Raw genomic sequence first — 13,732 nt, 5'->3', positions numbered from 1 at the left:
AAGGTGGTATCAGTTGGAGTGGAATGGGGGTGGAGAGGATGATGGCAAGCACACCGCCCCACCAATGTGCCATGATTCCAAATCCCTGCAAACTGTCTCAGTGAACTTTTCCATAGTAGCATTGCACCTGAATTGTGAATTTCATCAAAATTCCTTCATAGATAATTTAAGTTTTGAGAAGTATTATTCTCCCCTCCACAATGATCTTAACTTCAATATGGTGTGAAAATTTCCATAATTGGTAAACCTTTAAGTTGTACCATCTGTGGACACCATTAAAGTAAAATTAAGATATTGTGGTGAAGGAGTCCACTAAGTCCCTGTCAGTCAGGTAGGGTCTTTATAGAAATAATTTCATCAATGGAAATAGCCAAGAACACAGTCCTGAGTGAATAAAGCACAAGACAGACGTGTTTTTGGAAAATCAACTGCTCTTAAACGTGAAGGGAGTCTGACAGAGGCCCCTGACTGCTTCCATTTCCTGAGAGAGGAATGGAGCGAGAAGGCAGCTTTGAAAGAAAGAGTAATGAGAAATGCAAGAAATACTTGGGCAGAATTCAGATCAGCTCTTGTGATTTTGGGCAAATTAAAGGGCATTATATAGACACTGCATTGTTTGACAATTCGGAAACACAAATGACAACTACAATGGCTGAAAATAACCATAGATTATATTAACTCAGATCTGAACTTAATTGAGGCTTGACGCAATCACAAAGGTGGCTAATTTCACTTCCTTATCAAGTGCACTGAGCAAAGGAAGAGAATATGTATCTAAACCAGTAATAATGAATATCATCAAGCCTTTTGTCCCAGAAATATGTAACACCATTCAATTTACCAAATCTTAGTAAGGAAAGAGTAGTAGCAAGCAAAGGAAGTTATTTGGAATGATATTGGTGGCAGGGGTTGGGGGGAGGTTAATCTAGATGCCACATAACGTTTATGTCCTGGATTGGGAAATTTAAGTTTCCATTCTCATCTTCTATGGAAAGCATGCATCTTCTTTTTTTTCCTAATTATAAAAATATGAAACGATGATGTAAATCCTCAATGTTAGTCATTCCCAATTCCTATCTAGGCTCTAATAGTGCTCATGTGAAAAAGGAAGTACAGTTGAAAAAGGAACTGTCATGTGTTAGGTTTTTTAGGCACTCAAGTCAAATTACATTTTATGGTACGGAAAGGCACTTTTAAAACATTTTTGTATTTTAAAGAGAATCTCGTATCTCAAATCTTTAAAACACCAAAATCAATGGTGGTGTACATTCTAATAGATTTATAATCGTCTTAACTTGGCTATCAACAGCATCATTGAAAGGACAGTTCTTGGCAGCTAATTTGTTCCTGCTGCTTATTTGAGATGTAAATCTCTTCTTGGGACATAAAAACTGGTTCCAGGGAAGAGCAAAATAATTATCTCAGAGGGAGCTAAATTCTAGATTTGTTTTCTAATATATATAAAACAGGCTTCTCATTGGCTGTTCATCAGATCAATTTGGAATATTTATTTTACAGTGTTACACATAACTTATTTTCCCAGTGGTTTTCTCTGAAGAATCTAGATGCCAGTTTTAATTTGTTCTTTTAATTCAGTAAAATATTTTTTTCCAAAGAAACACCAAGAATGGGGTCTTTCCGTGTAAACTTAGTTATATGCAGAGTTTGAATCCAGAAGGATCTAAGAAGTCTAAAAGTTCTCATAAAGAATCACAGGGCAGAATCTGTCCAAGGTCCCACAGAAATAAAGGAAATGGAACCAAAGTCTGGATTTTGGGCACACACTGCTAGTAGATAGATGAGAGATGGAGATGGATGGATGGATGGATGGATGGATAGGATAGATAGACAGATAGACAGATTAGATAGATGATTGATAGATAATAGATAGATAGATGATAGATGATAGATAGATAGATAGATAGATAGATAGATAGATAGATAGATAGAATATTGAAGGGACATAGAAAAAGAAGAAAAAATAAGTTTAGTGAACAGATACTATTGGCAATTCAAAATTAATATAAAAATTAAGTCTTTATTTTTGAACAGTCAAAGATTTTGAACAGTCAAGGATCTTTTGTTCTTTCTGGGCAGCTAGAGAAAGGAAATTGACTCCTATGGGCCAAACAAATACCTTGCTGTCAAACATTTGCTGTTCATAGAGGAGTTCAGGACTCTAGTTGAACAAAGAGCAGAAGATACAGAAGAAGAGCCTGGGACACTTTAACCAACATACACCTGTCTGGGCCCCACCATGAAGAATGTTAAGTACAACTGTGTGAGAAGGGCTATGAGGTCAGATTGGTCTGGATTTGAACCCCGACGATGTCATTGGCAAGCTCTGTGATCCAGGGCAAGCTACTTAACCTCTCCAATCCTCACATCTTCATTAATAAAATGAGGATAATAATGTCTACACACTATGCACAGATTTTGTGGGAATTAAAGGAAATAAGAAATGCAAAATATCAAATCATACATATTAGCAAAATCATACATTTGCTTAGCAAAATGTATGGCAAGAATTAGGGGCTCATTAAATAGAGACACCAATTTGCTGCATGGGGGAAAATGCCTTAATAATTTTGAAGATAAAGGTATTTATCTTACTCTTGGAAAGTCTGCAGATGACAGGGGCTCTGGCAGAACTAGAAAGAAAGCTGCAGAGAGAATACAGGCCTTGGGCTGCCTAGTGATGGCTCTAAGAAGGACACTGGTGTCAATGGCTGAGCCCTTTGATAAGGGGGAGGTTTGGAAGACGCTTATGTCCTGGATTGGGAAATGATTTCTAATGAGCTGACATAAAGGGATCCCTCAGAGGCAGCTGTCATACCCTTTCCCATTAAAAATGCCCTCATGATCTTGGACATTACAGCCAGCCACTCTTCTCCCACTGACCAGGCTGGGCTTATAAACACCAAAGCCAGAACTCTTTGCTGAACCACGTATTTTTGTCCTTAATATTTATAACCAGTGCATAGATAAAGCTGAAAAGACTGACGCTTCTAGAGAAGACACTAAAATTTATTCCCAATTTAGTGGGTTAAGAAATTATTTTCAGAACTTGTCACTTACAACTCTTAAAATCTTGGCCTTTTCACAGGCCTGTTCAAAATAGCCTGTACCACCATTCCTAAAGCAAGCCTGTCTGCTCCTATTATTTAGTCTAGAACTGTGTCATATTGTTTGAGATAGTCATTAAATCAGTGTCTAATTTTCCTGGTTGAAACTGTACTTATTTACTTTAATATAAAAAAGCAGGCTGGGCGTGGTGGCTCACGCCTGTAATCCCAGCACTTTGGGAGGCCAAGGCAGGCAGATCACGAGGTCAGGCTATCGAGACCATCCTGGCTAACATGGTGAAACCCCATCTCTACTAAAAATACAAAAAATTAGCCAGGCGTGGTGGTGGGTGCCTGTAGTCCCAGCTACTTAGGAGGCTGAGGCGCCAGAATGGCATGAGCCCGGGAGGCTGAGCTTGCAGTGAGCCGAGATCGCGCCACTGCACTCCAGCCTGGGCGACAGTGCAAGACTCCATCTCAAAATAAATAAATAAATAAATAAATCAGTCCTATAATTCATTTATTCATTAAATACTTATGCAGAATCTACTATGAGGTCGGCATCTGGGGATGGGATAGTGTGGAATTGAGGAGTCTTGATACATCCCCGCCTGCACTGCGTGTTCTGGTTCCCTGTAGAAAATTGCTGGCCATACCATTACTAGAAATCGTTGTTGTTATGATTATCATTTCTGTTGGGACAGACTGACCCCATTACAGGGTTTTACTATTGAATGCCTAAGTTGAGTGGATTTTAAGTGACACTGACAAAACTATTTAACGGATCATATGTAAATCTCTTGTTAGAGTCTACTTTTACAGTGGAATTTAAAAATATCTATCTTGGAAACAGGAGTTGGCCAAATGCATGAAAGAATTAATGCATGTAAGACCCGCCTTCTAACTATTGTACTTATTTAATCAGATACTCTGGTATGGCTACTGGTGTCTCAGCATTATCATACTTTATATTTCTGCCCCATAAAGATAAGTTGGTCTTCTTGATTAAATTGTGTCTTTCCTTGTCAACAAGGGAAGAAAAAAATGATTTCATCAGAAGCAAACAACGATTACATGCTAGTGTCATTGACGCTTAAAGTGCCATGTTATACAAAGCACAATAATTTAGTTTATTATATATTTCCAAAGTTATTTTCAGTTTGTGCAAAAAAAAATGACACCAGTGTCATCAAGTTCTTATGATATACAAGACAGTGTTCTAAATGGCTTACATCTATCTTATTTAGTCCCAAAAAAACAGCTCTTTGAATTTGATACTTTTCTTATTCCCATATGCTTATCCAATAGAGACTGAAATCAGAGCAGAGGAGTTGTATAACCTGTCAGAAGTCTCACAGCACGTAAGTGTCGGAGCCTGGATTTGAGCCCAGGTAGTTTGCTCCAGAGCCCATACTCAATTTCTGAGCTATGCTGCATTGATTTTTCAGGAAGAGTGAGTTTCTAAAGGTTTGCCCCATATGATTAGTCTCCAAGTTCTATTCACTCTGTCTCTACATCCTGAGTATCTGTAAAATCTGCCTCTTTTTCACAATACGCACTGCCATTGCCTTAGCCAGCTTTTCATTCATTCATTGGCATAGATAATTTCAACAGTCTCTTTATGTGTCCCTCTTCTAATTCCTTCTCTATGCTGCTACCAAAATTATTTTTCTAAATCACAAATCTGAATCCAATTCTTAGTACTACTCAATGGCTCCCCACAATCTATACATAGAGTACAAACTAATTATCATGTTATCCAAGACCCTCCATAACCTGGATCTCTCTGTTCAACTTTGTTATTGCCTCTCTCCACCTTGCCCACTATGCTCCAACAACAGAATCACTGGTGTTTCAAACACTCCAAGACTCCTCTCTTAATCTCATGCCTTTGTTCTTTCCTTGGTTCATAAAGCTCTTTGTAGTTGAAATCTGTTGCCTGACCTGAATCTATTATCTCCCTTCTTATGGTAATAGAACCCTATTTTCCTTCAGTAACATGCTCTTTTCCTGCATAGGCTATCAAATCCAAAATCACCTTTTCTGCTCGCACTGTGAAAATATGGATGGACCCCTGAAATATTACTCCTTTCCCAGTTGGCCTGATGTTACGCTTTGTCAGTGGAGAGTATTGCATAGATGCTGCCAGAGGAAAGGGTTTGGTTCCTGGTTCTGATGTGCTCCTTCAACAGGCTCCTGCAGCAGGGGAAGCTTCTCCAGCACCAGGCGGCCAGCAGCTTCCCCTCAGTATGCCCTGCTGGGCAATTCTGTAGCAGAATGTCTCCAGTGAGACACGCTTCCATGAGCAGCTTTCTTATACAATCCAAAGGGCAGATTTCTAGCAAGCTCCATTATATTGTGTGGCACCTTAGTGACTCCTTTGTCATCAAGTGACCCAAGGCCACACCCTCCAACAACATCTGGATCTCAGGCCTGCTAGGGTGGGGTCCTCCCTAGACTGCCCTATGCCAGCTCCAGGGGTAGCAGCTTCTCCTCATATCTGCCATTCCCATATTCCTTAGAGTTCTCACCATTTCTTATGAGCTAATCCCTTGTTATTCCAAACTGCTATTAGAGTTAAGAATTATTTAAATGCTCCCTGTTTAAATGACTGTGTGGTTCTGTTCTCATCATTGGACAGAATGATTCATCCCCCAACTCTTTAATGGGGCCAACTCTTTCCATTTATCCCCAACTTTCAGCCCCCAGCTTGGACTTGAGACTCTGACTTATTGAATCTAGGCCCAGAGACAGGTTTGAGGAGAGGCAAACCTCATTTAGTTCAATGAGACCCAATCTTGAGACCTCCCTCTCCCAGCCACACCATCCTTTCTCATATTATCCTAAACTGTGCAGCAATACAATATGGTTGAACTGATCCCATTTCCGGCTTGGGGTGAGCAAAGAGCAGGAGCCCTGACCATGTTAACTGAGAAATTAGCATATTCTGTTGTCTATCTAAATAATTAACTTAGAGATATGCACATGACTGAGGCCAATTGTGCCTAATAAGATTGTAGAAAAAAAAATTGTTTTGAGCTATCAGGAAAGAGAATTTCCTCTTTTGTGCTATTTTTAGTCTAGGATCATGCAACCTTCAAAACGGTTGACAACTGCTTTGAGACTATGAAGCCACCTATAAGGGGCTACAGAGAACAGAGCCCTCAGTGAGGAGGAGAAAGAAAGAAAAACCTGGTCTTTGTCACCTTTGCACCTTGAGCAAGTCTTGCTTGAAGCTATTGCCTCTGGACCTTTAATTTGGTGAGCTAAAATATTCCCTTTTTAAAAAACTAGGTAGAATTAGGTTTTCTGTTATTTATGAAAGAAAGCATCATAATTATATTTTCCTTCTGGGTGAGACTACAGCAATATGCACCCTTTCCTAACATGCATTGCACTCTATGCTAATGTCCTAATGTCTCCCCAGTAGCCTGTAAGGTTTTGAAGGCAGGAGCCTAGTCTCATTCACCCTTGAAGTAATACATCTTGGCACAGTGTTTTGCATATGGTCAGCACCTAATAAGTAGTTCTTACATGTATAACTGACTAAATAAATTTTGAACAATGCAGCTGCATGAGACTAATATCATGATAGCTATGACAGAAAAGTTATGCTAAAAACCTGGGCCATATTTTCTGCTTTTATAATGAGAGACAAGGCTATTTTATAATACCAATTGACTGTTGTTATTCAAACACAAGAGCCACATTAGAACTTCAGGACTAAACAGTAGACTTGAGAAATAATACACTACTGAGGCTGCATGCGGCTATTTGATGCTAAACTCACAAAGTCACAGTTAATGTCAAGATCATTATGTTTCATCAATGACCCCCACCCCCACATTAGCACAGCAGCACTATATTTGGCCCTTGGTAGCCACTAAGGAAACTTGACTTCTGGAGAAGCTGACTAAGGGTTGCTATTTTGTATCTTGCTATTCCATTTTCTAGAGAGAAATTATCAAGTAATCAAGAACATTATTATCCCAGGATCTAGCCTGAGGATAGAAAGAAGGTGATTGTCTTCTCTGACATACACATCTAGATGAGTTTATGTGCCATGCTATCGCTCATGCTAATAATTGACAATATAATCTGATTACATTAGTTCAGAGCCTAGGGAAGACAAATGTCCCTCTTCATGATTACTGATTGACATGCAAGATTCCTTTAAAATTCCGGATGCCACATATCAACTTAACACACTGACAATATGAACTGATTGCAGGATATTCCAGGTATCTGGCTAGGAAGTCATTTGCCAGCAACTTCAACAATAAAATTGATTATAATTCAGTATTTTTAAATGGTGTCTGACATGTAAATGATTACTTTAGCTTTACTCAGAAACATTAAATTCTCACTTGGGTGCTAAGCGATGACTAGAACTCTAAGTCACCCACTGTTCTATCACTATCCTCCTGAATTTAAAATAACAGCAGCAGCAAAAACCTTTTGCAGTCATGTGAATCTTTAATATAATCTACTCAAAGAGAACTCAATATTAAAGTACCACAAATACTTGCATGATAGAACAAGTAGCATAACTTGAGCAACTAAGATATCTCTGTGTTATCTGAGAAGAACTTCTCAGTAGCCATATAAATTTAAGTTCCTAAATATAATTGTCAAGTAGCAAAATGCAAAGACCTACACACTGCCAAATCACATGACCTCGGCAGGGCTCCTAATCCTTTACTCATTTTTAGAGGCCGAACAACATTTGCCCATGATTACTCAAGTGACTATTCTCCATCAACCTGGCGAACTGCTGACGAAAAAACATGAATATAAGTTGCTGCGAAAAAAGGTAATTCTCTCCCTGTTCCTCCGAGTTACTCAGAGATGAGAAAAATTAACATCTGGAAAGAACACAAATAAGATTTTGACATATGGCCTGAAAGATAAAAAGTAGAATACTATGTGTAACGCTTAAAGGTAAAAGAGATATGTAGCAGTTAACACAGCAGGAGGCTGTAGTCTCACTACAGGGTATTACTCAATCTGAATCCAACTAGAAAACCAGAGTCACTACTTTACTCTTCTTAGAAAGCAACTGTCACTCTTTTCTTTCTCATCTATGTTTTATCATCCAGGTGGTAAAGAAACTCATTGTTTATTTAAAAAAATCCTTGAGAAAGGTGTAAATATTTTCTAACTTGCTTCATCAAAATATGTAAGGCTATTTGACATATTCTTCATCCTGAGTTACAGAAAAACAAATAAATAGAAGCTTGTAGACAATAAGTTACTTTATCAGTCCTGAGAAGATATGCTTCTGCGCAAAAGAACTGATATACTACTGAGTAGAACTATGTGCTACGTTTGTTTGCAACGAATTATTGACATATTGTCTTTTTTTAGGGGGTAGGGGCAATAGCTCATGAGAGAAAACACCAGACGGCACCAGAAACTGTAGTTCCTCACTTGCTCCACAAGATAGCAACATTCCACCACAGCTGTTTGCTACAGACGCTGCACTCTAAGTAGAACAAATGTGTTATTTAGTCTACAATCATTTTTAATTTTACTACTGACAGTCTGACAGGACTATTTAATATTGCCAGGTTGACCTTTCCATGATTTTGTGCTAAATCGTTTAAAAAAAAAAAACTTCCCTTACTCTGCTGTGTGGAGAAGAGATTGCAATTGACACCCCATCAGCAGGCTTCTGTGATCTGATGAGCCAACAGCACTGGTCAAAACAGGAGGGCTGAGAGGCAGGACTGCAGAAGGCAACTGGTACCACACATGGCGTCATCGCCCTGGATTTATCACACTTCTCGAGTGTGGAGTGTAGACAGTTCAGCAAGGATATTCAGCCCATCACCACTCCCTGACAGTTGCTGACAGGGCCTTCCACAGCACAGCAAACAATGACATATGAGATGTAAGGTTAATTTTGTTAGGTTCAGTCGTATTATTTCCTTGCTGGGGTAAAGGAGGATTGTCCTTCTGTGGAAAGACTTATCTAAAAATATTGCCTCCGGAGACTAACTAGGCTGTAAGGGAAACATAACAAAACCTTTCTTCCAACATACTTGAGAAGGAAGTTTTGTGTAACTGAAAAGATGGATATAACAGAGACAGACTGGAGGAATGGCAGCCAGTGTGGCAGCCTATAAGTGGTTCCAGTGATCTTACACTCCCTATTCAGCTGCCATTGACAGGACATTCACTTTGTGCCATTCTCTGGGATAAGTGCTTCATAGGAATCGTCCCCATTCAAACCTCCCCACCACCCTGAGGGCTCCACTGCCATTAGCCCCACTTTAACAGATGAGATATCTGAGATTTTTCTGGTAGGTTACCACACAGATGGCAAGTAGATACCAAACCAAGATTAAACCCAGTTAGTCTGACTCCAGCAGCTAAATGGTTAATTATAGTACTGTACTGCCCTTCAACAGCCTCTGAAATAGGTAAAGTCTCTCCTCAAATTGCTCAGCTCATCCAATTTCAAGAGCCTTTCCTGGCTTTTCAGAACCCATTCCCTGAAAAATTCCTAAGAAGGAGGAAAAAAAAAAACAACTTCCAAGCAGTTTCTTGGTGTCCCTTGCTCCTCAGGGACCTGTATAGAAGCCATAAAGAGATATATTTCCTTTATGTTTATGACAGCGGAGCTCAGGCTGCAGGTGTTGGAATTTGAGGCCTTTCATATTTTTCCAGAATTTATACATAACTTGGAAATCTTGGCTATTTTATTGGGGCCATCTTGGGTAAAAGATCCTGCCCAAGGTTTTTGACAGAGAATAGTTATGATTTAAGTAATTTCTTGATGATTCCTCCTAGCGAACAAATCTGAGCTCAATGGTGAGGTGAGAGCAGGCTCTCGTTATTCATTTCCTATCTCCCCTGGTCCTTCCTCATAACCTGTTTTCACTGATAAAGAAAATAAGACAGGAAGATTGGCTGATAGGAAACATGACAATCCAGGAATGCCCAGGACAGCGGGGGAAGCAAGCGAGCAATTGGTTTGTTCTCCAAAAAGGAAAATGTGGTTTGCATCTCATCATCTAAGGACCCTGCAATCAGTCCAGAGTTGGTGCCAATTGTTCAGGAATCATATTTCACTGAGGGTATGGAATAGGGATTCTCTAAGCAGAGGCCATATTCCCAAGCAGCCAAGTTACATCATCTTTGTTAAAGTGTTGAACCATCCTTGTTGCAACTAGATACCAATCAGCAAATAGAAAAACAGAAAAAGGACCGGTAGTCAAGGACTGGGGAGGTAGCCTTAATCACTATTTGTAATGAGAGCAGGGCTTCACCTCTATTAGGAAACAAAAGAATTAAAAGAAACCATGAAAAGCAAGGCACATAAAATGGTGTTCTATGGGTTAGTGGGACAAGTATGTGTCCACCCAGAGAACCAATCCAGGTAAGTTAGATGCCAGGCTTGGTGAAACAAGATTGACTTTAGCCATGGGAAGTGTGGATGGGACCCCTTTTTATTGCCAATATATGGTTCAAAATCCATATATCTACAGGAGAGCAAGGCTAGAGTAGATAGCAAAATATATTCAACATGTAATCCACACTAACGTGGGCACAGGTGGTCAGCTACTCAGCAGAGCTGACCCCAACCTGAACTATCGCATGGACCAAGATTGCTCTGAATCTTGAGATAGAACAAAGGCAGGTCCACCCTGTCCAGGCTCTGTAGCCTAAAAGAATGTACTGCTACACACTCCAGGAAGTAAGGAGAAATCTAAACTCTCAGTTTTTAGAAAAAAATAATTCAAGTGAGTCTTACAAAACTCTTTGAATATATTATTGAATATAATTTTATTATTAGAAAAAGTTGGAGGTGGGCACCACATGGATAGGTAATGAAGTGATCTGGTGAGCAATGAAACATCTAGAGTAGAGGCCAGAGCCGTAATACACACGGTCAAGATTGCCACTCCCATAAAGAAAGTTTTGATAAGTTCTACATACGTACAATTTTCAGATGGGATAAAAGTCTCATGACATCTGCCATGTCCGCCAAGATGAGTAAGCGTGTCACCGCGGAGAGTAAAGCCCTTGCCGCCCGCACCATGGTGCCGCGCTTTACCGACGAGCAAGGGTCATCAGCAAACTCGGAGGAGGCGATCCGCATCGTCTCACCTGGAAGACAGACACGGAGAGGCAGGTGGGTAGACAAGAGGCTTAGAGGCTGGCCATCCTAAAGATCTGTGAATGGACCATTACTGTTTTTATTGCAAAACTCTGATGACCAGGTGGTATTTCTGCCACCTCTATTGCAGCAAAGAGCCCTTTAAGTCAAGTACATCAGTGCATATGGACAAGTGCTGTGGACCAAACAAGGTGCTCATTTCACACTGAAGTATGAAGTCATGCTTTTCACATCCATAAGGAATATATTTAATTCCATTTGTCTAATAGTTGAGATGGATTTGCCTTGAGCTTAATCATCCTCTCTCCGCATTTGCCTTGGAACCAATGATACCAGGCAACTTACCATGCAACTCACTGAAGTTACTGACAGTTAAGGTACAAAGTTAATTGTTCCACAGATAATCGAAAGCTAAGACCTTGGCCTCATTAACACTGTACTCTTAATTGAGCTAATCAGACAAGAACACATCATAGAGGCACCCAAGAGCCAATCTTCTAATCTTCTTAGTAACCAATTTGCCAATACAGAGAACATTTAGAAGAGAACTGAACCAATTAAACAAATGTTTACTAAACACACACTTGTGTCAGATTCTGTACTAGGCTCTGTGATTACAAAGTTGACTAAGAACATCCAGGCACAAGAAGTTCACAGTCTCATGAGTAAACAGGTATGTCAACACATAATCAGAATACAGTAATTAAGTGCCATACGAGACAAGATTAAGAATGTAGGCAACATAGAGGGGAGAGGTATTTGCTCATTTACTGTGAGACTGGGGGGAAGCTGCCCATTTTAATGGGATGCAAAAAAGAAAGAGGTGTTCACCAGGAAAACAAAGATGGGGAGGGGATCTCAGGCTGCATGAACACTTTGTGGGCTCTGAAGCCTGGAGCCCCATGCTGAGTACAGAGACCTGCAGTTCTCTGGAAGAACCCACGAGGAAAGGGGCTGGAGAGAGGCAGTAATGGCCTAAAACACCATGTAAGAGGTTTGGATTGTACCCTCAGCAGGGTGGGAAGTTACAATAATAGATTTTTATTTTTGGAAGATTATTTTAGTCATATTACATAAAATAAACTGGAGGGGAAAAAGACCAGGACAGAGAAATCAGTTAATAGGGTAAATGCAGTTTTAGTCTGAGAGCAGTGGTGAGAGCCTGGACCAAGGAGATGGGAGAGGAAGGGAGTATAAAATGCATCTGTGTGACACAACCAACCAATCTAAGGGCTGATTAGATGTGAAGACCAGACAAAAGGTTCAAGCTGACGATGAGGGCTGACACAATACCACAGTCAGGTATATATTTGCACCGAGGGACCCAGGAGTGGAAACAAAGAGATAATTAACAAGGATTGAGACTCATAACCAAATCAGTGGGTGGATATCCACTTTGGGGACTGAAAACTGTGAGAAACCATACATGGAGCTTCATATAGCAGAGTGTACACAGGGGTATAAAAGCTTCAATAAACTTGAAGAGTACAGTTAATATGACAGATTTTTTAACTCAAATCAAACAATTTATTCAATTTTTGTAGTAATGATTACTACTCACCTACTAAGCAAAATCTAGCTCATTTAAATAAAGCCAATGATAGCATGGAAAGTCTGTGCATCCTGTAATTAGTCCTAAGTCATAATAAAAAATAAAAAACACCTCTTACTGTTTTATAGGACGATCAGAGTATAAAGTAATTCTCTCAGCTAGTGTGGTAGTTATTTAAACCCTCACAGTGCAGTGATACTTTTTATACTTGGGAATGTGGGCATGTAAGGAAATATATTGCACTGTCGGATTTTTTAAAGAGGCTACCATCTACAATAAGCATTTTATATTGCTAACCAGCTTAGCCTTTTTGCTTAGGCACACACAAATAGCTTGATATATAAAAACAGCATGGGAGAAACTTAAAAATTCATTACTCTAGTGGCACAATGATGAGTTTTCAAGATGTATGGTCCTAGAGCTCAATCCAAGTGTCCCACCCTTGCCACAGGGTTACATACATCTCCACCTCTTGTCCCTCCTCCTCACAAATAAAGAGTCATTGGCAAATATCTGTGTGGTGGGGGGAAGAAAGCCACCTTTTCCCCACTTTATACAGTGCAGGTAGAAAGAACATTATACACCAAGGTAAATCCAACAAACTATTGGTAAATGTGCCACAAGTACAGCTAGACAAATTTGTGTAAGATATTAACAGATAAGTCAGCTACTGTTGAAATAGATCCACTTATTCAAGGGAAAGGGAGATTTATTCTGCACACGAACCCAGGTAGCTACATGGTTGATCCCAGTTCCTGCAGGCTAAATCGGTATGAGCCCTAGCATGGCTAAAAGTAGGTCACTCAGGTAGGGCTACTGGCAGAACAGAGAGCCCCAGGAGGAGAGGCCAGTCACACACCCCTTCCCTGCAGGTGGAGCTTGTGCATTACTTGAAGAACCATGCCTAATCCAATATATTTTCAAGTTGAGAGTGAACATTCGGAATGAACCAACATCATTGAAGACAGGTCTTGCCAGAACGAGGGGCTC

The 13,732-nt window shown here is 40.0% G+C and overlaps 1 protein-coding gene across 7 annotated transcripts in view; it reads right to left on the bottom strand.

Moving 5' to 3' along the window:
* The window catches only part of CTNNA2 (catenin alpha 2), a 1,208,900-nt gene that overhangs the window by 772,917 nt on the left and 422,251 nt on the right, over positions 1-13,732 (bottom strand). For all 7 annotated transcript variants that reach the window (XM_030827614.1, XM_030827615.1, XM_030827616.1 and 4 more), the window contains one exon: positions 11,014-11,180. In XM_030827614.1, the coding sequence (XP_030683474.1) occupies positions 11,014-11,180 (167 nt within the window). The remainder of the gene's footprint in view (positions 1-11,013; positions 11,181-13,732) is intronic.

Source organism: Nomascus leucogenys, chromosome 14, assembly GCF_006542625.1.
Source record: "Nomascus leucogenys isolate Asia chromosome 14, Asia_NLE_v1, whole genome shotgun sequence".
Taxonomy (NCBI): Eukaryota; Metazoa; Chordata; class Mammalia; order Primates; family Hylobatidae; genus Nomascus; species Nomascus leucogenys.
This window is presented reverse-complemented; position numbering and strand designations above follow the sequence as displayed.